The sequence below is a fragment of the Paroedura picta genome, chromosome 1 (genome assembly GCF_049243985.1).
Source record: "Paroedura picta isolate Pp20150507F chromosome 1, Ppicta_v3.0, whole genome shotgun sequence".
NCBI lineage: Eukaryota > Metazoa > Chordata > Lepidosauria > Squamata > Gekkonidae > Paroedura > Paroedura picta.
This window is the reverse complement of record NC_135369.1, coordinates 21,992,648-22,019,907: the sequence shown is the minus strand read 5'-3', so window position 1 is coordinate 22,019,907 and position 27,260 is coordinate 21,992,648. Positions and strand designations below refer to the sequence as shown.

The 27,260-nt window shown below is 47.7% G+C and overlaps 1 protein-coding gene across 2 annotated transcripts; it reads left to right on the top strand.

Annotated features, from left to right (window-relative positions):
• The first annotated feature begins 1,156 nt into the window (after positions 1-1,156).
• On the top strand, positions 1,157-24,229 carry LOC143832323 (ras-related and estrogen-regulated growth inhibitor-like protein). Of its 2 annotated transcripts, XM_077326571.1 has the most exons (5): positions 1,157-1,286; positions 16,317-16,593; positions 19,364-19,417; positions 19,811-19,887; positions 20,985-24,229. In XM_077326571.1, the coding sequence occupies exons 1-5, from the start codon at positions 1,236-1,238 to the stop codon at positions 21,402-21,404; spliced, it is 879 nt and encodes a 292-aa protein (XP_077182686.1). In that variant the 5' UTR covers positions 1,157-1,235; the 3' UTR covers positions 21,405-24,229. The 2 variants fall into 2 exon arrangements, with proteins under 2 accessions (XP_077182686.1, XP_077182678.1); XM_077326563.1 differs by lacking the exon at positions 1,157-1,286 and having other exon boundaries at positions 15,973-16,593.
• The last annotated feature ends 3,031 nt before the right edge of the window (positions 24,230-27,260 follow it).

Sequence of the window (27,260 nt, the reverse complement as noted above, 5' to 3'; positions counted from 1 at the left end):
TACCAAGCCTTGTTCCTTGCCCCAGGTGCCCAAATAGCCATTTGGACATTATACCCTGCTGAAGTCCTTTTCCTCCAAATGCCATACTTCCCAAGCTCCTCTCCCCAAATATCCCAGTATTCCCCCACCCTGAGCTGGCAACTCTAGCTTAGGCCCATGCTGAGTATTATGATCATCACAGGTCTCAGTATGGTTCCCGTTGTATTGCATTTATTTACTTATGGAAGCATAGAGTAGGAAGGTACCCCCTGCAGAATGCAGGAAATTCACAACTACCTGCTCACCCACATTGACCCCAACTCTATGCCCAGATGATGTCCTTCTGCCCACCCACTTACAATCTGGGGAGTGACTGCTTGTTCCCTTGGTATCATTCCCTCTGGAGCCGACTGGTGGAGCAGGAGCCTGGACAGTTGGGGTTTCTCTTTGTCCTGCCCCCTGCCTTGCCCCATCCCCGGGTTAACCCTGGACCCATGGTTGCCATTCCCTGCGGTGGTGGGGAGGGCAGGCGGCTGCTTTGTGGCCAGGAGAGGGTTGGTGCTAGCAACCTACTCCCACGTGGTGCCAGTGGCTTGCCCTGCGCCAGCCTCAGCAAGGTCCAGCATGGCCCGGGGGTGAGCAAGGAGGGCATCAGCCACCTGGGCATCGGGGGCCCTCTTCTGCCACTGTGGCTGGTAAGTGGGAGACCTGGGCTGGGGCTGGGGCATTGTGCAGGGGTTGGTAGGGTGCCTGGCAGTCTCCTTGTTGTTCCACTGGGGGTTGGGGCCTGGCGGGGAGATCATTGCTCAGTTGATCCCACCCAAGAGGCCTGTCTGGGAACACCTTCCAGGCTCCTTGGGTCTCTGTCCAGGGTTCCCGGACACCTTTTATATAATGTGTTACATAACTTTCGGTTATGTAACCGAAGTCTTTTGGTTGTAGCATACGTTTTCCCTTCATATCTATATAAGCACATTTTGTCAACTAGAAATATATCTTGCCCTTGTGTGACCTATATTTGGTTTTCTGTGTACTTAGCAAAAAACAATCTTTGCAAACAAACAGTTCCCTTATCTCCCTCCTTCAACCGTTCTGCTTGGGCTTCTGGGAAAGATGGTGTCATGTTAAAGCAGCCTTGTGGCTGCCTCCCACTCCAGAGGAGGGCAGATTGGTCAAGCAGTGGTCTGCAGGGACAGGTGCACCGCAAATAGTTCCTGCATCTCCCCTGGCAGATCTGGCAGAACACCAAGGGGCTGATGCAAACTGCCAGGGTGCTAGAGAGACCTCCGGCTCAACTTCGATGGCCTGTGAGTAGAGGCGAAAGACAATGCTGCCCAACTTTCTTTGTACTTTCTCTCTCTTTCTCCCAGCTCAACAACAGCCCAGGCTGTGATTTGCAAAGACAAATTAAAACTCTGTTGAACCCAAGAGGTGTACGTTTCTGACGGGATCGAACTAACTTTTTCAAACGTGGTTTGTTCTTCAGCCTTCCTCCCACCCCTCGGTCTCCCATGACTTGTGGTCAGCTTTGTCAAGAACTTGAGATGATGAGTCACTTTTCTTCCTGGCTTGAAGAGGGAGGTCCCTTGTCTGTGGATTTGGTTCTAATTTAAAGGAAAAGCCGACAGTTTCGTTCCTAAGAAGCTTTTTACTGATTGTTTCCAAACGTAGTATTTTTTTAGACTGATAAAGATTGTCTCGTGAGAGGAAGCTGAGAACTATTTTACAACCCAAATTGTCTGTCAGTGATGGCTAGCTTATATAGATCCCTTAAGACTGTGTTCAATGTCATTGCTGAAACCATTATGTTTTCTGATTACATTCCACTGCATATAATCCCAGTGAAATGATATCATATAGTGGCATTATTATATTCTGTTTGTATCTGTGATGAGTACCTGGAATACTGTGGAGTACTGTGGAATACTGTGCCTGGAGTACTGTGTGCAGTTCTGGAGGCCTCACTTCAAGAAGGACGTAGATAAAATTGAAAGGGTACAGAGGAGAGCGACGAGGATGATCTGGGGCCAAGGGACCAAGCCCTATGAAGATAGGTTGAGGGACTTGGGAATGTTCAGCCTGGAGAAAAGGAAGCTGAGAGGCGACATGATAGCCCTCTTTAAGTATTTGAAAGGTGGTCACTTGGAGGAGGGTAGGATGCTGTTTCTGCTGTCTGCAGAGGAAAGGACACGCAGTAATGGGTTTAAACTATAAGTACAACGATATAGGCTAGATATCAGGAAAAAAATTTTCACAGTCAGAGCAGCAGTGGAATAGGCTGCCTAAGGAGGTTGTGAGCTCCCCCTCACTGGCAGTCTTCAAGCAAAGGTTGGATGCACACTTTTCTTGGATGCTTTAGGATGCTTTGGGCTGATCCTGCGTTGAGCAGGGGGTTGGACTAGATGGCCTGTATGGCCCCTTCCAACTCTATGATTCTGTGATTCTGTTATTCTGAATGTGTTGGTTATACTGGGGATAACCAGGAAATGTAAGCTGTGTTAACTTCATTAAAAAAATTTTTTTTACTCTCCTATGTTAACCACTGATGGTCAAAAATGCCTGAAACTGCTGAAATTGATTACTGACGTCTTTTCTAGATTCCAGATTTGTGACTGATCAATTTTTAGATGTCTTTTTTTAAGGCCCGTTACTATAAGAAGTCTCCTAACACAGTAATCTGCCAGGCCTAAAACTAGATGGTGGCCCTACCCAAACTTCCACAATTCCACAGGGCTATATAAACTCCACTTATGTGAAAACTAGAGAAAGAAGCAGGGCAGGTTAAGACCCGCAGGGTGAGATGGATGTAGAACTTTGCGGAAGAGATAACTTTTGATGTATGGGAACATCTCTGCTCTAGAAATGTAAAAGTAACAAAATGTTGATTATTGAGGGAACATTGGCATAAGATGTTTTATAGATGGTATCTCTCCCCTAAAGTTATAAGCAAAATGTCTGATCAATATGATGGGAGCTGCTGGAGATTTCACGAGGCCTTGGGTTCTTTGTACCATATGTGGTAGACAGGTGGAAGGGTTAAAAAGTTTTGGATAAATATTCATGAGAAACTTGAGAGATTAAGTTCCCATTGGACACAGGTATTTTTCCTGTGTGTTTGCTAGACCGTTTATGCACTGAGAATTTCACTGCCCCACCTCCCATGCAGGAGCACAGATTGGGGGCGGATGAGGTGCACTGGGCCAAATACTCCCCCATGTGGGTGCAGGAAGAGGTGGAGCAACCTGCCATGACTAAAACTCCAGACTGCAGCCCTGCATGAAACCTCCAGTGCATAAACGGTCCTAGAGAGGTTTTCTTTTACGCCACAATGTCTTGCCAGAATTCTCATCACCGCAAGATGGAAATGACATTTTCCTGATGTGGACTCCTGGTTTGAGAAATTAAGAGAATATGCAGTGATAGCTAAATTTACTAATTTGATGAATAGAAGACCACCTGAAGAATTCCAAGAATGCTTGGATTGTTTCTTGCACTATGTTTAAATGTAAGATTTAAACCGTAGATTTAAACCTTCGATTATTTTTTCTTTGATAACTGAATTTTAAAAACCAGTTCTGCTTATTCAACAATGTTCCTAGATATCGCACTAGACATCGCGCCCTCTTACCCACTTTACCACATCTTACTTTGCACGGTAACATTTTATACAGTAGCTGAAGCCAGCCAAAGTTGAAATTAGTCTATAAACTCATGCTACACACTCTTAAAATGGTGTTAGTCTCATCAGTCTTGCTAACTTGCCTATCACAGGTTAGGCTGGGTTGGCAGAAAACCTTTGTTTTGCAGCAGCCTTAACGTGTAGTAAAGCTGCATCCAGTATGACTTCACAGCTTTTAACAGTGTCCTTTGAGGCTTCCGACTTCCCAGCCAACACCTCTGTCCTTTCAGGCTTCACCTTCAGTTGCACGGCATCTTCAGAAGCCGGCCCCTGTGGCCCTGCCCAGAATATTCTATTCAGCAGTTTGTTACTTCTGTTCATGGAAGAGTCAGTTTCATTATGGTTCATAGCCATAATCAAGACCTTTCCTGTTAACTCATTTAGCCACCCTAGCCAAGGGCCGTCACATCCTTTGAAATGTTTCTGGTAGTGAGCAGAGTCAAGGAGGGGTGTGGAGGGAAGCAGAGGCCAGGATGGGTCTGAAGCTAGAGTCGAGTGGAGTGCTTGGAGGTAGGACTGGGATGGAGTCCAGGGCTGATTCTGCACTTACTTTGTTTATTCAGTTGTGGATCCTGCTGAATTCAGATTGATTTGAACTCGGGTCTTCCTCTATCACCCCCATTGAACCAGAAAAGTGTTCTGCATGTGATTAGAGAAGCTCAAAAGAGGGGAGGGGGGGAGCCAAGCGCAGCAGGAGCCTCTTTCTTTTCTTGAACAGGGGTGGTGGGAGAGGATTGGAGACAGCAGAGGAGGGGGAATAAATCCAAGAGGAAAACCTCTGCCAAGATAAGTTAGGGCTGCTGGAGCTTCAGCTGAGAAAAGTTAGGGCTTCCCTTTTAAGGGAAGCCTTGCAACCTGGGAATGAGGAAACCTTTGAACTGACGTTCTGGCCAATCATGGCTTTTCTACAGCGTTGGAGGCTTGAGGCAGCAAGTTAGTTCAGGAAAAGCAGAGAGCTGCACCTTTACTCATGCCAATTTTTCAAATATCGAAGGTCATATCCAGGATATCATGGGGGAAAGGTAAGGTCACTCCGGAACAATCATGCTTGTTGCAGAGGGAAAATTTAAATCGGACAAAATCAAAATGGAAATTGCATTCGGTGTAGACAGCAGGGACTGAATCGACCTGGGATTGGAATAAAAGCTCCATGCAGATTCAGCCCGGGCTGGTATTATAGGTGTAGTCAGGGGAAGAAGCACAGAGTTCTAGAGGCAGGACTGGATGGGTGTTGGGTGGAGTCAAGGAAAGGGTCTCAGAGATTTGGAGAAAGGATCGAGCCTAAGCCTAGGAGGGCATTAGGGGTGGAGTCAGGAGGAAGTTGTCCACAGCTTGGGAAATTTCTGGCGATTCAGAAACTCTGAGGAAGGTAGAGTTTGGGGCAAGAAGGGAGCTGTGCGGGAATGTACTGCCTTCGAATCCATCCTCCAAAGCTGCCATTTCCTTCTGGGGAACTGATCTCAGTAGCCTAGAAGTCAGTTGTCATACTGGGAGATCTCTGGTTCCCACTTGGAGGTTGCAACCTCAGGAAGAACTGGGGTGGAACCTAGGATGGGTCTGTGGGCAGAGCTGAAGGGAAGAACTCCCAGCCCCTGGAGCTGTTTTGCCAACCTTAAATGGATCCACAGAGCCTCGTTAACATAGCCTGCATGGATCGATGTCCCGCAACAAGACAAAAGGCAACTCCACAGGACATTTCAGATCAGAAAAATGATATCTGCAGGTGGATTAAGCCATCTCTCCCCACATGGGTACAGGCTGTGAGTCTCAGGCAGAGGTGTTGGGTTTCAGCAGCCGTTCAGTGTGCTTGAGGAATCAGAGATTAGTCGGCAAGGCCACATCAGAATGCTAGAGGTCCAGTCAAGTAGGCACAGGAGGTCCAAAGGGGGGGGGGGTCAGGGTTCTAGTCCAGAGTCAGAATGCCCAAGAAATATGGCAGGATTTCAGGCAGGGGTCAGGTGAGGTGGGTGCTGGATTGAGCATTGTGCACATTTGCGCCCAAACAAGGCCAAGGTCTCAACTGCCCTAATAAGCTTGATATCAGAGATTTAGCTCTCATCCTGTGATCACTCTCCCTGTTCTGCTAATGGATGACAAGATCACAGGTGGGTGCGTCTACCTGCCAGTTTCCTGGCAGCAATGAGCCACAGCTGTTTCAGAGGGGCTATCAGGTTACAGGGGCGGCAGATTACAGTGGATGAGCGATAGGGTTGTGAGTGTCCTGCATAGTGCAGGGGGTTGGACTAGATGACCCAGGTGGTCCCTTCCAACTCTATGATTCTAGGAGAGCTGTCAAGCTGATCCCTAGCAGCTGATCCTAAGAGGGGCTGACTGCTGGATGGAGAGCCTTCTGCGGGGGCTTCTGGCTGGGCAGCCGGCTCTTCCAACTCCCCTGACAGAACTTCTGTCTGTGCCCCTTGATTGCCCTTCAGCTCCTCCTTTGAGGAGTCAGAAGACTGCAGCTGACCCATGACAGCCTCCCATGGTTCCTATCCAAATAGTGCCCCGGAATTAAAACTTGATCCAGGGCCAAATCTGTAGACTGGTGGGAACATGTGGATGTCGTAGTGCGGAGGCAGCTTGGGTCATGATAGCTGAGAGTCACCTGAGAGGCTCGGCTGGGGCTTGGCTGGCTCTTTTGGGTGGTAGTGGCTGGGAGGAGCATGTACACTTCAATAAGCACACACCACTTCTGTGTACCTTTTCTCCAAGGGCAAAATTTCCCCCTGCAACGATTGACAGAGACACTTGGGTTGTTTCCACTTGGGTTCTTTGCTCCGCGTTTGATGCTGTTGGGAAATGTGTGCGCGGGGACATGTGCAGGGTGGTGGTGGGGGGGAGAGGTTCCTGCTTCTCCACAGAATTGCAGCGCATTAGTTTTTGTGCTAACCGCACAGGAGTTACAGGAAGACACTTGCCAGACACAGGGTTTACAGGAAGACAGCAACTGGTTGATGAGAAAGATTAAGAGGTAACCTGGCAACATCTTCTTAAATACTGATGCGGTATGAGGAATGAAAAGGGATCGACACAGCAATCTAAGGTAGCAGCCAAACCTGAATGGCTGGCCGTCCCTGAAATGAAAGGTATTTACACATGGATGCCCTTCCCCTATGATTTTCAATTTTATCCAGTTGCAGATTTTAATCTTATTTTAGCAAATTTATCTGCTGCTGCTTCTGGCCCAAAGGATATTGCTCTTGAAAGGTCAGGAGGACTGAGCTGGCTTCAGGGTCAGAGGTTAGCTCAGGGTCAGAGGTTAGCTCCACTGAGTGGCTGTGGCTCTGTGCATGAGAGCCAGTTTGGCATAGTGGTTAGGAGCGTGGACTTCTAATCTGGCATGCCTGGTTCGATTCTGCACTCCCCCACATGCAGCCAGTTGGCAGTTTGGTGTAGTGGTTAGGAGTGCGGACTTCTAATCTGGCGAGCCAATTTGATTCCCTGCTCCCCCACATGCAGCCAGCTGGTTGACCTTGGGCTCGCCATGGCACTGATAAAGCTGTTCCGACTGAGCAGGAATATCAGGGCTCTCTCTGCCTCACCCACCTCACAGGGTGTCTGTTGTGGGGAGAGGGAAGGGAAGGTGACTGTAAGCCGCTTTGAGCCTCCTTTGGGTAGAGAAAAGCGGCATATAAGAATGAACTCTTCTTCTTCTTCTTCTGAGTGGGTGAACTGTGCAGTCAAGTCACCAACAACTTATGGCAACTCCAAAGGGCTTTCAAGGCCCAATGAGAAGCAGAGGTGGTTATTCACCCTCTCCAGAATATATAAATAGAATGTTCTTTGAAGGACGAAAAATATTCTGGTACTACCAGGTTGCCAAGTGACCAGTGTGGGAGGGAAGGAGAGCCGCCCCCTCCCTTCAATGCCTTTCTTCTTCTTTTTAAGGCACGCATATCAGATACAAAGAGCATTATTGTTCTGAGCTGTGTCCCCAGACCCTTCTCAACCTGCTGGACTCCAATGGTGCTGTCAGCATCAGAGTGCAAGGCCTGGTGCAGGGGCTCAAATGTAGATTAATGGCAAAAGTAGCTGCCCACATTCTTCCCTTCCACAGCTGCCTGCACCAGCATGGTCTCATGCTTAGAGGGCTGGACTAGGATCCAGTCTGAAGCCCCGTTCTGCCGTGGAAGCTTGCAGGGTGACCTTGGGCCAGTCCCGCCCTCTCAGCCTAAGCCTAACCTACCTCATAGGGTGGTTGTGAGGATAAAGTGGAGGAGGGCTTTCCGTTCCTGCTGGGGACAAGAAAAGTAGGGAGCAAGTAGATAAAAAAAAAATAAATGCATCCACCTGTGCTCTGCTGGAGAAACCTGGCTGCTTGCATTTAATTGTATGGCAGCAATATGCTAAAAGAGTTAGTAGCTGATGGCTACTGTATGATGGTTTGAACGTTAGGTGGTTCTAACAGGTTTTAGCTAATCTAATTATAATGGTTGACTTTTAACGGATTCTCTATGAAGTACTGCATTGTTTGTAAAAGTAACTATGCTGGAAACCAACCCAGCCGGTTTGCCAGGGGGGAGGGTCAAGAAATCTCAATAATAAATAAGATCAGCAGGACAGTGACTGACATGGAAAAGAAAAGAAAAAAGTCTCCTGGCTGGACTGCTCTGGTCAGCAGAAGTGAGCTGCATATCCTGGCCTGGAGCAGAGGGAGGAAGGGAGTGGAGTGCGCAGAACTAGAGAAGAAGAAGAAGAAGAAGAAGAAGAAGAAGAAGAAGAAGAAGAAGAAGAAGAAGAAGAAGAAGAAGAAGAAGAAGAAGAAGAAGAAGAAGAAGACTTGGTTCTTATAGGCCACTTTTCTCTACCCAAAGCATGCAGGCAAAGCCAAAAAGAAATTTCCCCCCAAAGTTGTCACACAAAGCATGCCTCTCTAAAGAAGAAGAGTTGGTTCTTATATGCCACTTTTCTCTCCCTGAAGGAGTCTCAAAGTGGCTTACAGTCCCCTTCCCTTTCCTCTCCCCACAACAGACACCCTGTGAGGGAAGTGAGGCTGAGAGAGCCATGATATTACTGCTTGGTCAGAACAGCTTTACCAGTGCTGTGATGAGCCCAAGGTCAACCAGCTGGCTGCATATGGGGGAGCAGGGAATCAAACCATCTCGCCAGATTAGAAGTCCGCACTCCTAACCACTACACCAAACTGCCAGGTTAGGTTTCTCTAGGACACTGTTTTGCATGTGTGTGTAGTGGTCAGATCTGTGCTCAAATCCCTGCTCTGTCTCACTGGGTGACCAAGGGCCAGTTACTTTCTCACTGCCTATTCTACCTGACAAGCTAATGAGAACAGCCCTGAACTTTAATGCCATCAGCTTTCAGGCAAGTCCCTCTAGCAGTCCCTTTAATATCCACTGGACTGCAAGCAGCTGAGAACCAGCATGGTGCAGTGCATCAAGTGCTGGACTTATGGCGACCCCGGTGGGTTTCCAGGGAAAGAGGCTTCAGGGGTGGTTTACCATCACCTGCCTCCATGTCACAAGCCTAGTATTCCTGAGAGGTCTCCCATCCAAATTTCAGGCAGGGCTGACCTTTCTTAGTTTCCAAGATTGAGTGAGCCTGGCTTATCCAGGGCCTATTCTGCACACAATAGATAATGCACTTTCAATGCACATTGGAAGCAGATTTTCCTGTTCCACACTGGAAAATCCAGCAGCCAAAGCACATTGAAAGTGCATTATCCTATGTGTGCAGAATGGGCCCAGGTCTGGTACTGTTGGACTAGCTCTCCTTTTGAGCTTGATCTGCAAGCAATGGAGAGCCAGTTGGGTTGGAATCCCGAGAAACCTGGGTTTATAGAATCATAGAATCAAAGAGTTGAAAGGGGCCATACAGGCCATCTAGTCCAACCCCCTGCTCAACGCAGGTTCAGCCCTAAGCATCCTAAAGCATCCAAGAAAAGTGTGTATCCAACCTTTGCTTGAAGACTGCCAGTGAGGGGGAGCTCACCACCTCCTTAGGCAGCCTATTCCACTGCTGAACTACTCTGACTGTGAAATTTTTCCCCCTGATATCTAGCCTATATCGTTGTACTTGTAGTTTAAACCCATTATGGTTTGAATCTCCACTCCCACTTTGGAAGCTTGCCTGGTGACCCTGGTGCCATCACAAACTGTCACTGTGGCCTTCCTCACAGGGTGGTTGTAAAGAATAAAAGGAGGTGCAGAGAAGAATATTCTAAGTCTGAGCCCCAGCAAGGGAGGAAAGTGCAATATAAATAAACTAGGGGCCAAGCCTGTTGCATTCAGGAATACAACGGGCGCTAGATTAGGAGGCTGAAATGGAAGAATTCTATGGATGGCCTCCCCTTCCCCCCAGGACCTGGAAAGGCTGCAGGCAGCTGTTATGGAACTCACCAGCAGGGGCAGCTGTCGCACGGCAGGGATCTGCAGCCTCCGAGCCTCGGAGGAAAGTAGAAGGAGGATGGGGTGGTCAGGGGTGGGGGACAGAAGACGATTGGCTGGCTACTGGACAGATGGGCAAACTGGTTGGAGGAGGAGGCACTGAGGGGCGGGACAGCTGCCCTGAGTGGGTGTTACGTGCTGAGTGGCACTTAAGCCATGAGACCAGCTCCTCCTCCAAGGCCTTACCAGAAATATTAAGTGGAACAGAGAATCCAAATGCACTCATCTGATATGGTTATTCTAGGTGCATGCCATGACCTTGGGCCTGTTTGAGGGTTCTAGCAGGAGAGGGTAGCTATTGTATACCTTGACTGAAGAATCGTACACTCCTTCTACCTGAGAAGGTGTTTCCTTCATGGTACAAGAAAGGGCAGTCTCCTAGCCCAGCAATTGGATGCCTTCCAGCCTTGATGTATTTTGTATGCTCCTAATCTTCTTCATCTTTCTGTCTGGGAAGGCCAGAGTTTCTTGTTTGCTTACGGTATTCCGCACACATTTGCTTTGTAATGAACCTTGCTGAGCCCATTGGGCTGACTTCTGCATCAATGAACATAGACTCAGTTAACCCCACTTGTGTCAAGCAGGGAAGACAGTGTACTGGGATGAGACAAACTTCTCCAAGCCAACTTGGTGTAGGGGTTAGGAGTGCAGACTCCTGATCTGGAGAGCTGGGTTTGATTCTGTGCTCCTCCTCATGCAGCCGCCTGGGCGACCTTGGGCTTGTCACAGCACTGATTAAGCTGTTCTGACTGAGCAGGAATATCAGGGCTCTCTCAGCCTTACCCACCTCACAGAATGTCTGTTGTGGGGAGAGGAAAGGGAAGGGGAGGGTAAGCTGCTTTGAGACTCCTTCTGGTAGGGAAAAGTGGTGTATAAGAACCAACTCGTCCTCGTCCTCGTCTTCTTCATCTCATTCATTCATTCATTCATTCATTCATTCATTCGTTCGTTTGGATCCAGGCGACTTTCCGACTCAATCTCGCCCAGTTACTGCAGCCATCTCCCTACCGTACCTGGCTTTTGTGCATGCAGGTTGTTGCCGAGAGCCTCCGCAGAGTGGTCAATAGAGGCCTCTCCACCCTTTATCACCAGCAGAACAACTGGTCTCTACTTATAGATGTGAAAACATCTTATGCAGCAGCCATAGGGAAAATCTTTTAAGATATGCAAGAAAAAATGCAGCGGAAATCCATTACGGAAGCAACTGATGAGGGACAGAATTTATGGGATACTCAGACACTCTGGGGAAGCTGGCCCCGAGGTGAGTTCTTCACCAATAAGCCATCCTTCATACAGTGCAGCCACAGGGAGCAAGTGTCATGCTCCAGGGTTGCATCGTAATAGGCCTGTTATTTTCTAGACAATTTTAACATTTTAATAACCGATAATAAATAAATAAATAACAAGATGTCAAACCGACTCACTCAGTACTGTCCAGGCTCCTTCTTTCCTTAAAAACGTAAATTGTAAGCAAGATAAGACCCTGCCTTCTGCTAATGTTACTCTGGAAACCAGGGATAGTCAACCTGTGGTCCTCCAGATGTCCATGGACTACAATTCCCATGAGCCCCTGCCAGCGAATGCTGGCAGGGGCTCATGGGAATTGTAGTCCATGGACATCTGGAGGACCACAGGTTGACTACCCCTGCTGTAAACCATGTAAAGAAGAAGAAAAGTTGTTTTTTATACCTTGTTTTTCTCTACACGGAGGAGTCCCAAAGTGGTTTTTAAGCATTCTTTCCCTTCCTCTCCCCACAACAGACACTTTGTGAAGTAGATGGGGCCGAGAGGGCTCTAAGGGCAATTCTGCACATTAAAAAAAATAGCATTACTCCAGTGAAAAGGCGTAGCGCTAAAAATAATCATGCCTCCGGCCATTAATCACCTTCTGGCTCTCTCGCTTTGTCTGCTACCTTCTTACATGCCTTACACTCTGCATGCCTGCTTGAAATGGTGGAAGAGAGCAACGTGCTTTACATGCGACTCTCTTCTGCCTGTCAATCAAGCCAAGCAGCCAATTCCCTTTCTCCATGCTTTAAAGGGCCCATGGTGCCAGCTAATTTTTTTAAAAAGTAAGACTTTTCCTCCATTAAAATGCCTATGTATCTAATCATAGATGCATAGTGCTTTTTTATAATGCCACCCCTTATGGAATCACGAGCCTAATCTTTAAAAAATTAATCTTGTTCCTGATTTGGGGCACGGGGCATGCTTTGTGTTTAAACTGTGGGGAATTTTTTTTTGCTTTGCCTGCATAATTTGTTGCTCCAGGCAGTTTGATTTTTTTTAAAAACCCATCCCCTGGAAAAGGGAGAGGGAGGCAGGTGCCAGGGTGGGAACTGGAGGTGGAGATAGAGCTACTTTGGCTCCACACATTTCCTTGGCATGTGGCTTGCTCGTTCCTCTCCTCCAGCTGGTGCTTTTTAGCTTGGGGAATCCAATTTATGCGATTCTCCAGCTAGCGCTTTAAAATAGAGGATGTAGCTACCGGTTTGCTGCTTGGACGCTGGGTGCTGGCATCATCGTGCAAAACGCCAAAAATATGGCACAAGCATTTCACTATATTTATGGGGTGCAGAATGGCCCCAATAGAACTGGTCTGTGAGAAAAACTCTAAGAGAACTGTAACTAGCCCAAGGTCACACTGCTGGCTGCATGTGAAGGGGGAGCGGGGAATCAAACCTGGTTCTCCAGATGAGATTCCACCACTCTTAACCATTACAGCATGATGACATTCTTGTCAGCATATATAAAAATAATGCGAGGGAGGTCTGTTCCAATGGGTTGTCAGTTTCCATACCTGGAGCTTTCAGGGTGGAGCTTGAGATAATGGGATTTAAGGAATGGAGAGACCTCATAAGAATATAATGCCATGCAACCTACCTTCCAAAGCAGCCCTTTTCTCCAGGAGACGTGGAATATATGTTGTAAATAAATAACTGGAAATTAGCCATAATTCTGTGAAATCTTCAGGAAGACAGTAACAGGCGCGGTACCCAGTCCACGCTTCCAAGGTCTGATAAGGCTGGCACACCTCTGGAAAGAATTCTAGAAAGTTTCACTTCACATCCCGTTCCAGCCCACACCTAAAAAAATGGCACGCACTGACACGGATTCTCCTGTGGAAATCTGGGAACTGTAGTTTTGGGATGTTGTCAAAGGATCATCCCATACAGGTTTAACTTTCAATGCACTTTAGAAGTAGATTTTCCTGTAACGCATAGTGTCATGTGTGGGACGCTCTGGTTTGGTGGCAAAACTCCATGGTTAGAAGCTAATTCTGCCATAGAGTTTTGCTCCAAAGCCAGAACATTGACCCTCTGATGTCCCCGACATCACTTCCAGGTGACATCTACAAGCTGACTGAGCCAGAAGGCTTGCCTTGTGTGTAAATGGGTTTTGCTGCGCATCAAGTTCCACCGGCCACAGGATTTTCTGTAATCCTGTTGGAAACAGGATGCTGAATCCTTTGAGCCGATCTAGGAAGATCTCTCCACCCCCTGGAGGAGGAAGGTGCCTCCTTTGAGTGTTTTCGAGCTGAAATTTCAAACTCACGCTGCCCTCTGTTTACAAGACCATCCCCGTTTCTTGGCTCTTGCCCTTGATAAAACACTGCTCCTCCTTCCCAGATCAGTCTTCATCTGGCTCTACAGGACAAACAACTCAGTCTCAGCGCATGAAAACGGGATGGACATAAATCTGTCTTCCAACAGGCAACATTTGTAGAATTTACTGGTGAACACTGCAGTCTTCCAGAATGCTTTGCTGCCAAATTCAAAGTCGACCAATTTGGGGGGAGGGGGCAAAAAGTCTCCAAAGGGAGGGCTTCGCTGTAAAATCACTAATGAACAGTTATCCCCAAATTTGATTCAGTTTGGACTTAACAGAGGCTACAGACTGCTTTGTTGTTGCAGCCCTGATCCAAATAGCCCAGGCAAGGCCCATCCTGTCAGATCTTGGAAACTAAACAGAAGGGAATCTAGCAGAAGGGCGACTGCCAAGGAACACCAGGCAATGGCAAGCCACCTCCGAACATCTCTTGCCTGGCAGCCAGGCAGTCTTCGGATCTCCTGACTATATCATAAGATAAAGGTAAAGGTATCCCCTGTGCAAGCACCGGGTCATGTCTGACCCTTGGGGTGATGCCCTCCAGCGTTTTCATGGCAGACTCAATACGGGGTGGTTTGCCAGTGCCTTCCCCAGTCATTACCGTTTACCCCCCAACAAGCTGGGTACTCATTTTACCGACCTCGGAAGGATGGAAGGCTGAGTCAACCTTGAGCCGGCTGCTGGGATTGAACTCCCAGCCTCATGGGCAGACAGCTTCAGACAGCATGACTGCTGCCTTACCACTCTGCGCCACAAGAGGCTCATATATCATACACATGCCATAAATATGATGCTGCAGGTAGTCAGTTATTGTGGACAAGGTAATGTCATAACCCTTGAGTGCAGCTGTAGAAAGATCATTTTATCCACACCTTGTGCAATTCAGGGCCCTGTGCAGAAATTAAATCTCTTTAATGCATTCATTTATACCCCAGAGTGGCTGACATGATAGGGAGGTTGTGAGCTCCTCCTCACTGGCAGTCTTCAAGCAATGGCTGGACGCAAAGGAGGCTTGAGGCTGATCCTACATTGGGCAGGGGGCTGGACTAGATGGCCTGAACGGCCCCTTCCAACTCTGTGAGTCCATGATTCTCCTTTATTTTATTCTCCCCAAAACCCTGGGAGGTGGGTTAGGCTGGAAATGTGTCACTGGCCCAAGGTCACTCAGCGGAAGCAGGGATTCGAAGCTGGCCTCCCAAATCCTAGTTGGACACTCTTTTGGGGGGTTTTGCTCTCGTTTTCAATGCCCAGTAGAGGGCGCACTGGAGGCATCTGAGAAGACAGACTGTCGTTCACAGATGCGAGTGGCACAATAATTTACTCTGCCTTCAAGGCGTCAAAAGACTCCTACAGTTTTCGATTTGGGGCACTATTTTTCTGGCCACAAGGTGGCAGTCTCCTCTCTTTTTTAACTGAGCCACTTGGCATAAATGCAATGGCCAGGCTTGGTTTTTTTCCATTGGCAATAGAAACACGTCCTTTGTTTGCCCTGACCTAGATAAGAGGTTGCCAACCTCCAGGTAGGCCCTGGAGAGCTCTCAGTATTACTGCTTGTCTCCAGAAATCTGTTCCCCTGGAGAAAATGGCTGCTTTGAAGCATGGGCACGGTGGCACTACATCTGCCTGAGGCCCTGCCCCTCCATCAACCTGAATGCCCTCTCTAGAGTCCCCTCGAAATCTCTAGGGGTTTTCCAGCTTGGAGCTGGCAGCCCTCCCTGGATAGCACAGGCTAAACTGTCCCCATTTGATCTTAGGTGCTAAGTGGGGTCAGACCTGGCTAGGGTCTGAATGGGAGGGAACAGGGGTAGTCAAATGGGAACTAATTTGGGAACCAAGAACAGGGGTAGTCAAATTGCGGCCCTCCAGATGTCCATGGACTACAATTCCCATGAGCCCCTGCCAGTGTTTGCTGGCAGGGGCTCATGGGAATTGTAGTCCATGGGCATCTGGAGTTTGACTACCCTGCAGTTTGACTACCCTGCCCTAAAAAGTCCAGGGTCACAGTGCATAGGACGGCAATAACAAATCGCCTCTGAATGTCTTGCCTAGAAAATAATAAATAAGTCATCGGTGACTTGATGGCCAAGGAAAGGAACATGTAATTATTGGGAGATTGGGCTTACAATCTAAAGGTTGGACGGCATGTATCTATAAGCCAGTGGTTCACAGCCTGGGAGTCAGGACCCCTTTGGGGGTTGAACAACCCTTTCAGAGGGGTCGCGGCAGGGCAAGCAGCTTGGCCGGGGGGGGGGGGGGCATCCACACAACAGCCTTGCGGGGTCGATTGGGATAGAGCGTTTGTCTGGAGCAGGAGAAAAGAGCGAGATCGGCATGGTGGGACAAGAGGCAGACCTGAACTGAGAAACCCTGGGGGGAAAAAAACACATTTATATACAGTCTGCATTCAGCAGTGTCTTTTGCTGACTCAAAACCTTTCTGTGCCTCCCGTCTTTACCAGCCTTTGTGCTTTTGCTTTCTCGACTTGGGCGAGTGAATCTCGTTTGGCTCACATGTATGTGCAGCAGGCAAAGGTGCGGAGCAGGCCACCTCTCCCGTACAGGCGCCCACGTTGCCTTGCATGTTGGCTTTTCGTGCCGGACAGCCAGGCACAACACGAGCGCCTGTTCCATCTGCTCCTGTCACTCCAGTCGCAGCTCCTCCTCTTCCCTATAAAAGCCGGCTGGCAGAGAAACCCAGCAACTGGTTCTCACAGAGGCATCTGGCAAAAAAGAGACACACACACCTCTCTCAGGAGACTCGGCTTGCTGGCTCCCTTTCCTGGGCTGTTTCTTCCCAGGCAGGAACTCCAAATGTTGGTCCAACTGAGGACAGCTTTTCAACAGGCTGGCAAGATGTCCGAAGGCAACCTGTCCAAACTGGAAGCCAACATCCTCGTCATCGGAGCAGAGAAAGTGGGGAAATCCGGTGAGTTGCTTTCGGGACAGCCTGCAATGTTTTGAGTGCTACTTTTATACCTAGTCTGAACAATTATTTTGGTAATTTGTCTCGGGATAGGGATCTGTCTCTCGGTTTATGCTATAAGGGCACAAAAATGTCGAGAAGGGTCGGAGCAGCAACCATGGGGCTGAGCGCTGAATGAGCTAATCTCTGCTTTCAGTCTCACCTCCGCCCTGAGTTCACTTTGGGGAGATTGATCAGGACGCTGCTGCCTCAGTCTTTCCTTCTGAAATGCAGGCATAATCATATTGTCCTACCTTACAGGGTGGTTGCTAGGATTACAGTCAGCCCATGGGGGTGAAACGCTTTGAACGTTCAGAAGTGCTATGTCTGTCAAAACAAATTGTCATTGTTCCACCACACTGTCTATGCTTAATTATTATGGATGAGACGTGCAAGTTACTGGAGTAGTACAGGATGCAAAAGGGAGATCCTTGTCTGCGAGGAATCTCGATTTAGACCAAGTTGGGGTGGGGGGCATCCGAGAAGATGAAAGAAATAAGGGATGAGTTCTGTTCTGTGGAAGGGAAGAGTTTATACTGTCAGCTGCATGCAGCAGAAGTACAACTTAGCTGTGCAATGTGCAAGAACTTGTTATTTCCATATTGAGATGTAAAAGTAGAAATCTGTCTGTCTGGACACCTGCATCTGTCCCAATCATATGCACGGTGATGTGGGGAGCATGTTGTTTTAACAGCAAAAGATGTGTGTGCATGGGAGGGGGGGATGAGAGATACTGAACCCTCCCCCCCCACACACACACACTGGTAATTTACTTCTGCCTAGTCTCTTCCCCCAGAAGCTTTTCCCTCCTGCTAAACTTTGGTATCAGAAATGAGCTCAGCTACGGGGTGGGGTGGGGGCAAAGCGAGGAGGCAATTAAGAGGGGAAAGGTGTGGGAGGGGAGACCGCTGCTTGCTGCTTCCGTTGCCCTCATGCTGCTAATGCGGTGAGCACACACCTACACACCGCTTACTCCACGACGGGGGCACATCTGAATGCAGGGCCGGTTGAGCCACGTAGCGTGTGCTACGGGCCTCCCATGGATCTGGGATATAGCCTCTCACCTCCCCCTTTTTCTCGTTAAGGACACTGGGAGTGACACCCCTTTCCACTGTAGGGGGGCCTCTCCACCCTAGTCTGGCTGCTCCCACTGCAATTGTATTCTGCTAGGGCCCCGCAAATCTTTAAGCTGGCTCTGGTGCTATAGTCAGGGCACCTTCTCAGGGGAGAAGTCCTCTGCACATGTGCAAAATGCCTCTCGCACCCTAATGATTAACCCCAAAGGCACCCTGGAGGGCTTTCGGGACAAGGCATTTTAGAAATTCAGCAATGATGAATTAAGTGCAGCCTCCTGGAAAGGAGAGTATCCCTGCTGATACCTGGGAGGTAGCTGGAATGGATATTGTTTTCCCCCAGCAACTGGTATTCAGGGGTATACTGTCTCTCACCATGGAGGTTCCACTGGGATCTGTCACCATGGACGTTCCACTGGCAGGCTTGTCCTCCTCCAGGAATTTGACCCATTCTCTCTTTCATAGCCCTTGTAAAGCTACCTTTCTAGAGCTATTCCTGGATGTGTGGGTCATTTCCTGGCTCGGGCTCTCCTTCAGATCTAACAGGCATTTGGCAATGAAAGCCTCACACCCTCCTGGCCAGAGAGGCTGGATCGGTGGGTCCTGCTGACCACCTGTCGAGGCTTCACTTGCAAAACTGGATCCCGCTGGATCTCTCCTGCAGTTGCAAAAGGCAGAGGTTTAAAACGGGATTTATAATGGAGCGATCCTTCAAGGCACGTTGATTTCAAGGGGCCTTCTGTGCAGGGCAGAAAGGATGGATAATCCCTGATCTTTCCTCTTATAGCATCATAGAACCATAACGTTGAAAGGGATCAGGGTCATCTAGTCCAGCCCCCTGCAGAATGCAAAAAAAAAAAAAAAATCCCCAACTACATGGTCTGAGTGCCAAAATAATGACAATTGAAAAGGGCTATGCAGAGCAAAGGAAGATCAAGTCAGGAAATCTTGAGTGCCTGATTTAACTCTCCCCAGATAAAGGAAAGATAAGGGAAAGAAATGCCCTTTTAAGCCAGTTGTTTTGATTTATTTATTTAAATCCATTTATATCCCACCTGTCTCTCCAGTGGGCACCCAGAGTGGCATACCTCCTCCTTCTCTCCTCTGTGTCACCCTCACAACAACCCTGTGAGGGTTTTTTTTTAAATGTCCAACCTGGCATGCTTCCCAAGAAGCAAGCCCAAAAGAAATAGAATTGGGGTTGCCAGTTCTGGGTTGGGGGTGGAGCCTGGAAGGGGTGGAGCTTCTGGGAAGGGAGAAACCTCAGCAGGGTATAATGCCATACAGTCCACCTTCCAAAGTATCAGTTTTCTCCCGGGGAAATGATCTCTATAACCCTCTGGAATTCTCCAGCCACCACCTGGAGAACACAAAAGAATCCACAAGCTGTGTAATAAAGTTCAATTCCAATAGTCTTTTGATTTTGGAATTGAACTTGATTACGCAGCTTGTGGATTCTTTTGTGTTCAGTCTTGACTCCTTGAGGAATCGATGGTTCTAATTGGGACCACCTGAGATCGGCAAGCTTGAAGTGAATGCAAACATGAAGCTGGACAGTTTCTTTGCTGGATGTCTTATAGGATCTCTTCCCAGCTGGGTTTTTTCACCCTGAGCACAGGACCCATGTTTTTCTAACGTCACTGTTTCTTCTGTTTTTCCAGCTTTAACAGTCCGGTTTCTGACCCGAAGGTTTATTGGAGAATACGGGAATATCGGTGAGTTCACTTTTCAAAAGATCCTTTTCATGTTCTTTTCTCTGTCCCTTCTTTCCATTTCTTTTCTCCCTCCCCCCCCCCCAAAAAAAATTATTTGCTTTTCATTCTTGATGTAGTGGCTAAGAGTGGTGGCCTCTAATCTGGTGAGCCGGGTTGGATTCCCCATTCCTCCACATGCACCTTGAGCTAGTCACAGTCCTCTTCTCACAGAACAGTTCTCTTAGAGCTCTCTCTCTCAGGGTATCTGTTGTGGGGAGAGGAAGTGAAGGTGATTGTATGCCATTGCCACCTTGAGACTCCTTTGGGCAATGAAAAGCAGGGTATAAATACCAACTCTTGTTGTTGTGGTTGTTGTTAACGTACTTTCTCATCTCTCCATCTTCCCCTCTGCAGAATCAATTTACACTCACAACATGATGATGGGCGGCCGGGAGGTTCATTTCAGCATCTGGGACTCTGTCTGTCCTCAGGTAAGATACCTCATGCTAGTCTGGAGAATTTTCCAAACTAAGGCTCATGACAAATATAGATGCCCCAATGCTGTCCCAACTGACATTTCAAATAGCTTAATGATTGTTTTAGCTGCATTGGTTTTAGCTACACCAAAGTAGGCAATCTTTGCTCTCTTGGTGGAAGGGTTAAGAGCAGCAGCCTCTAATCTGGGGAGCCAGGTTCCCCACTCCTCCTCCACATGCAGCCAGCTGGGTGACCTTGGGCCAGTCACAGTTCTCTCAGAGCTCTCTCAGCCTCACCTACCTCACAGAGGAAGGGTAGTCAATTGTAGCCCTATGGAATTATATTTCCCCATGTAATATGCCAGGGGTAGTCAAACTGCGGCCCTCCAGATGTCCATGGACTACAATTCCCATGAGCCCCTGCCAGCGAACGCTGGCAGGGGCTCATGGGAATTGTAGTCCATGGACATCTGGAGGGCCGCAGTTTGACTACCCCTGTAATATGCTCTTCTATTTGACTTTCACACAAGTGGTGTATCCATTGTGGGGGAAACTATATAATATTTTCAAACTATTTAATAAGGTGACAGGCAAGGGTTTCCAGGCTTCAGAACCAAAACTAGGCCCAGCCATATTATAAAGTTCTTCCATTGGGGCTGTAATTTGATATAGCTGGCCACTGAAATTGGATAAGACGGAGGAGTTTTTTAGGGCTCTCAGCCTCCAGGTGGCGTCTAGAGATCTTCCAGGGTTTCAACTGATCTCCAGATGACAGAGTTTTGTTTTCCTGGAGAAAATGGCTGCTCGGGAGGGCGGGCTTTAAGCATTATCCCCTGCTGCGGTCCCTCCCCTCTCCAAACCTTCCCCCAAATCTCCAGCCCAGAGTTGGCAACCTTCTGGACAGCCACAACTCTGTTGTTTAATACGTATCCTCCCTGACACATTCATGCAACATTAATTTCCCCAAAGGAAGGATTCTATCATCAGGTTAGGCCTAATTGGGTTTCCGAAGCCTGGGACTTCCGAGGTTGCCGTGGCAACCTGAGCAAATCTTAAGGATGGCCATTCTGCTTTTCCTCGCTAATTCTGGGTTCTCAATCTGATCTCTGCAGACGGCCGAACTCCAGGGCTGCACAAATGAGAAACAGGTCCGCTGGGCCGACGGCTTTATCCTGGTCTACAGCATCTGCGACCGCACCAGTTTCCATCTTGCCCGCCAGCAGCTTCAGCGGATCCAGCAACTCAAGAGGAGGAGCGGGGCTGTGAAAGTGCCCATCATCTTGGTGGGGAACAAACGGGACTTGCAGCACCGCCGAACCGTCTCCAGTGAGGAAGGACGACTCTTGGCTCTTTCCACAGACTCGAGCTTTTTTGAGATCTCCGCTGCAGAGACCTATCATGGCGCTTTGATGGTCTTCCACGAACTTCTGGACATGGTGCGGGATTCCCGGAGCTCCGCCAAAAAGACCGTGAGCATCCGAGGACTCGTACGGAGCATGTCTGCCGTGTTTGGGAGAAGGAGGACAGACTGAAGGGGCCTGGTGGGAGGAAAGCCAGGAAGAAAAGCAGAATCCTAGAGACACTCGGAACAGTGATTCTAGCAGTGGCTGTTCAGCTAGATGAACTCGGGATGTCAGAAGGGTACCACAGAAAGGGAAACGTGGAAAGTTCCCGCAGCAGCATCCCAGGAACTACGAACTATGGACAACTACAAACGAACTCAATGTTTACCATGTCCTTTGTGGCTGGGGAGAGTAATGTGAATGGCATTTTCTCTGGTCAGCATGATTTTGCATCTCTGGAAATCCTCGTGTTTCCATTTTCAAAAGAGTGGCATCATGGCTTAGCCTCAGAACTGGGCTGTAGCGCGAAAAAGAACAATGAGGGTGCTTTTGACCATGCGCAGAAGGCTGTGCGCCATTCCGTCGTCACCAAGCAACCACAACCAGCTCTGACTGGGGGGAGAGGGGAGCCGGTCTTCCAACTCAGAGCTTATGACCCCAGAACTTCTCTCCATAAAAATAATTCTTTTGCAAGTTAGATGATTTGAAAAAAAGCCAGGCAATTATACGACTTTTCGAAGGCGCACAATGTTGCTGTGAAACCTTTCGGAGACCCCGCAGGGGTTAGTGAAATGATTAGGTTGATTGGGAACAAAATAATGGGGCTCAATTGATCTCATGTCAATTCAGTGTGAGAACCCCGCTGAATCCAACAGCTTGAGATCCCAGCCCACGAACAGAACTTTTGCCTTAATTAAGTGCTTAAAGGTAGAGGCGTTGCCACACCGGTTTGAGTTTTATGCACAGCGCATGATGAACACCACTGAGATGGTTTCTGATCTCAGTTGCACACAAAGTATTTTCTCTTTTATGAGATGGGTGGGACAGCCAAGTAGCAGAGCTTTCCAGATTTTTTAAAAACATGCATGGGGGTGGGGGGGTTGTAATTAACATTTTCTTTTCTGCTAAAGAAAATTGAAAATGTTTTATCTTTATTGCTTGTTCATCAGGCAAGTTTGCGCGTATCTTTGGGGCTTAGAAATAAAACCCAAAGTAGACCTGATCCCAATTTACAACCAGAATATATATTATATTATACGAATGTTTAATGGACAAGGTCTAAAAAATTATACAGCTTGTTATTTGCGTGTGATGGGCCTCTAGAGAAATTTCTTGAACAGCAGCTGCTCCATACTGTGTGGCAAACTGTTTAAAATGGAAAGGAATTTCAGAAACGGGTGATTGATATGGCAAAGTAAGCCTCTCTTCGTATGAACATCAGAAGAGCCCAGCTGGATCAGACAAGTGGTCCATCTAATCCAGTATCCTGTTTCACACAGTGACTAACCAGTTGACTGCAAGGCCAGCAAATGAGGCATTGAAGCCTTAATGTTGCCTCTTACTCCTGGTATTCATAAATCTGATATGACCATGAAAGTTCCCTTTGGTGGCTCTTGTTTGTAGCCGCTGATGGACCTCTAGTCCATTGCTCTGTGTAATCTGCCCCCCGCTAAGTTCACTGAGGGCAAATTCTGCATTTTAATTGCTCTTTGAGTAAAGATTCCCTTTTTTTCATCCAGAATCAACTTTAATCATTACCATTGAGTCCCCCCCCCCGCCCCTCCGCCCAATTTTTTTAACCACAGTGGTTGGCCTAAATCCTTTTGTGCATTTGAAGAAGTCATTGACTCTTCACCCATGTGACTACTTGTCAGATATCCTAGATTTTCAACCATCCAGTATTGTATTGGCAAACAACGTTAAACGTCTTTATCACATAACTGTAAGAGACCTAAACATTGACTGCTTTTCAGATCCTGAGATGTTGTTTATTGCCTCCATTCTCCCCTGTAAGATTCTGGCTTGGCTCTGACTGTGATCCACTGGATTCCTCTGGGTTCTATCTCTGGCTCTAAAGGTTTTGTCCAGGCCCTGCTTAACTAAGTTCTGGGTCTGCCCAATAGGCAGTATTTTCTAAAGGTTCAAATGTACAGTCAATTGGGACTTACTCTGTTTTCTTCTCTCATAGCTTGAACCCAGCTTACTGGCCAACACATTTTAATGTTGATTCAGTAGTTTAACTTCATGCTTTGAATGGGCTGGGCACCATTTATTTTTATTTGAACAAATTCACCATTGTTTCAGGAAGGAGACAACATGTGGCTTTAATGGGGGGCAGGTGTGGGTAGTGATATCTGTTTCTGGCCAATCAGTGCTGTGCACACTCCTGGTTTTCTCTGCAATTGGTCCAGAACATACACTTGAACAAATGCGATGAACTGGTTTACTACTCAGATTATGTACGCTTGTAAGGGACTCCCAAATCAGTAAATGGCAACCTTAATAATACAGTCTTGCAATTAAAATAAATGGCTTAATGGTTGCTGATTATTTCCACACAGTGGAATTGTAGACCTTTGATATTAAGAATTTCAGGGAATTTGGGCTGTATTTCACTGGTTGAGAATGCATTCCTTTTGACTATTTCCATCACATGGTTGAGAAACTTCTTGAAAAAACACTGTATGACGTTAAAATCAGGTTAGGGGCCATGTTGGTCTGAAGCAGCAGAACAGTTTGAGTCCGGTGGTACCTTGACGACCAACAAATTTGTATTCAAGGTGTGAGCTTTCATGTGCACACACACCTCCTCAGCTGATGCTTTGAATAAAACTTTGCTGGTGTTAAAGGTGCTGACATTGTTCTGTCTGAAGGTAAATTATTATAACTTATTAGAAGATTGCCTTTTGGGACTCCTGTTTACATTCAGATTTATTTTGTTATTTAACTGTTCTGTTGACAGAATTATCTCTGTTCTTATTTGGACGAATAATAAAAAGGTTGTTATGTAAGAAGACAGGCTGGCAATTTTTTCAGTTTTCTCCTAAATTCTTCTGAGTGATTGAAAAAGGAATGACCCCAATATTCATGAGAATCACTATTACAACTACTTGATCTGCACATCATTTTTCAGATAAGCTAAAGGCAGGTAACTGTCCCCATGGGGTTTACAATCTAGATTAGGCTTTCTCAGCCAGGGTTTCGTGAAATCCAGGGTTTTTTTGGACAGCCCTGGAAGAGTTTTCCAAATGGGTGGGGGTTAATTCATTTTAAATTCATTTTTAGATTTGTTAAACATTTATTAGGTGATATGACCATATGTGGTCATGTCCACCCCCTCCCAAAATGACCACTGATGGGCCTGGAGGGGGTAGGAAGGGGAGGGCCCACAGGTGGGTGTGGACACAACTATGCTTCCCAATCATATTCTGCACGATTGTACCACTTCTGGGGTTTCTTGAAGCCTGAAGCATGTTTCAGTGATAATAAAGCTAAGAAAGGCTGATCTAGATTTTAATAACAGGAAAGATAACAAAGGAGAAGGAATCGACATGAGCTATTAGTTAAAGTTGGGAGTGAAGATCAGCGTTACCTCAAGATGGAGTGTGGGATTCTAGCACTATAGTTTGGAAGCAAAGGCATCTCCTCTTTACACATTCCAGAGGACACAGGTTAGGACAGGGTCCCCCACCCTCCCTCTGTCTCCTTTGTAATAGGCATGAAAGTTCTTCTCGGTTCCTTCTAGGGTTGCCATTCTCCAGGTGGTGGGTGGAGATCACCCTCTATTACAACTGAGTTCCAGGCAATAGAAATCACTTCCCCTGGGGGAAATGGCCACTTTGGAAGTTGCCTCAGACCCTGCTCTCCTCACGCTCCAAAATCTCCAGGCATTTATTTCCCAATCCAGATCTGGCAACCCTGGTTCCATCACAAGAGAAGCCCAATTCACATTCTCACTGTGGAGCACAGGAAGGGGCTTTAGTCTCTCCTTCCCTACAATATATTGTCCCAATCTGAAACAGTTGAACAGGGGAGATTATTTGGGAAAACCCAGTAGCCAGATTGGTGAGGTGGTTAAGAGCAACAGCCTCTAATCTGGAGAGCTGAGTATGATTCCTCACTCCTCCGCATGCAGCCAGCTGGGTGACCTTGGGCCAGACACCGTCCTGTTAGAGTTGTTCCCACCAACCAGTTCTGTTAGAGCTCTCTCAGCCCCACCTACCACACTGGGTGTCTGTTGTGGGGAGAGGAAGGGAAAGGTGTTTGTAAGTCACTTTGGATAGTGAAAAGTGGAGTATTAAAAAGAAAAATAGTTATCTCCTTTTTTTTGCCAATAAGAAGAGAACATAAAAAGAACCCTCCTGGATCAGGCCAGTAGCCCATCTAGTCCATCATCTTGTCTCACACAGTGGCCAACCAATTCCTCTGGATGGCCAACAACACGGCATAGAAGTTGAGGCCTTCCCCTGATGTTGTCTCCTGGATCTGAAGGTTTAGTGTCTCTGAATGTGGCAGTTCCCCTCACCCATCATGGCTAGTAGACAGACAGACCTATCCTCCATGAATCTGTCAAATCCCCTTTGAAAGATTTTTCCTATGTCTTCTGGCAGATAATTCCTTAGCCTGTTCCACTGAGAAACCGCTCTGTCAGGAACTTCTTCTGGATGTTTAGAGGGAATTTCCTTTGAATTAATTTCATTCCATTGGTTCTGGTCCCTCCCTCTGGGGCAAGAGAGAACTTTGTCCCATCCTTTATATCAGTGGCCCCCAATCTTTTTCAGGCCGGGGACTGGAGGGAGGGGAGAGGGAGGCACCAGTGTGCTGACAGGCGCAAACGCACAGGCGCGGCAGCTCCTGCCAGCACCCACACCTCCCCCCCACAGCACGGCATTCGTGAGCACCGTGCCACGGGGGAAGGGAGGCGTGCCCACTGCTGTGCTCATGGCCACGCCTCCCCCCCCACCCTGGCCCGGTACCGAGGACTTCATGGACCGATACTGGTCTGCAGCCCAGGGGTTGGGGAAGACCATTTTATTTGGCAGCCTTTTAAATCCTTGAAGATGGTTATCAGATCCCCTCTCAGTCCTCTCCTCTCCAGGCTAAACAGACCAAGCTCCCCCAACCTTTCCTCATACGTCTTGGTCTCCAAACCCCTCACCATTTTCAACTGGGGTGCCCAAAACTGAACACAGTACTCCAAGTGAGGCCGAACCAGAGCAGAGTACAGCGGTACCATCACCTCCCGTGATCTGGACACGATGCTCCGTTTGATACAGCCCAAAACCCCATTTGTCTTTTTAGCCACCGAGTCACACTGCTGACTCATGTTCAATGTATGTAAAGAAGTATTTCCTTTTCATAGGAACCTCATCATGCTCATCGGCCTATCAGATATAGTATTAATTACCCCTCCCCTGCATTTCCCAGCTTGTAAAAGCAATTCTAAGCAGGTACAGAGAGAACGTTCCCACAAGTCCATGCGACAAAACTAGGATTGCCAACCTCCAAATAGGGGGTGGAGATCTTCCTCTATTACAGCTGATCTCCAGGCAACAGGGATCATTTCACCTGGAGAAAATGGCTGCTTTGGAGGGTGGACTCTAAAGCAGGGGTAGTCAAACTGCGGTCCTCCAGATGTTCATGGACTACAATTCCCAGGAATTGTAGTCCATGGACATCTGGAGGGCCGCAGTTTGACTACCCCTGCTCTAAAGCATTGAACCCATTGAGGTCCCTTCGGTGGGGTATAATGCATAGATTCCACCTTCCAAAGTAGCCATTTTCCCCCAGGTGAACTGATCTTTGTCGGCTGTAGATTGCCAGCCACCTCCTGGAGGTTGGCAGCCCTAGGCTCCAACACCCCCTCCCACCACCCCAATTCTCCATGCATTTCCCAACTTGAAGCTGGCAATTTTAAACCAAACAGACTGGAACTTGAAAAGATGGGGGAGTTGATAAAGAGTCTGGCTTCCGGTAGGCTTTGAGTCTTCCCAATGCACACTATTTCTCGATAAAACTAAGAACTTACTTCAAAAATGTGAACTG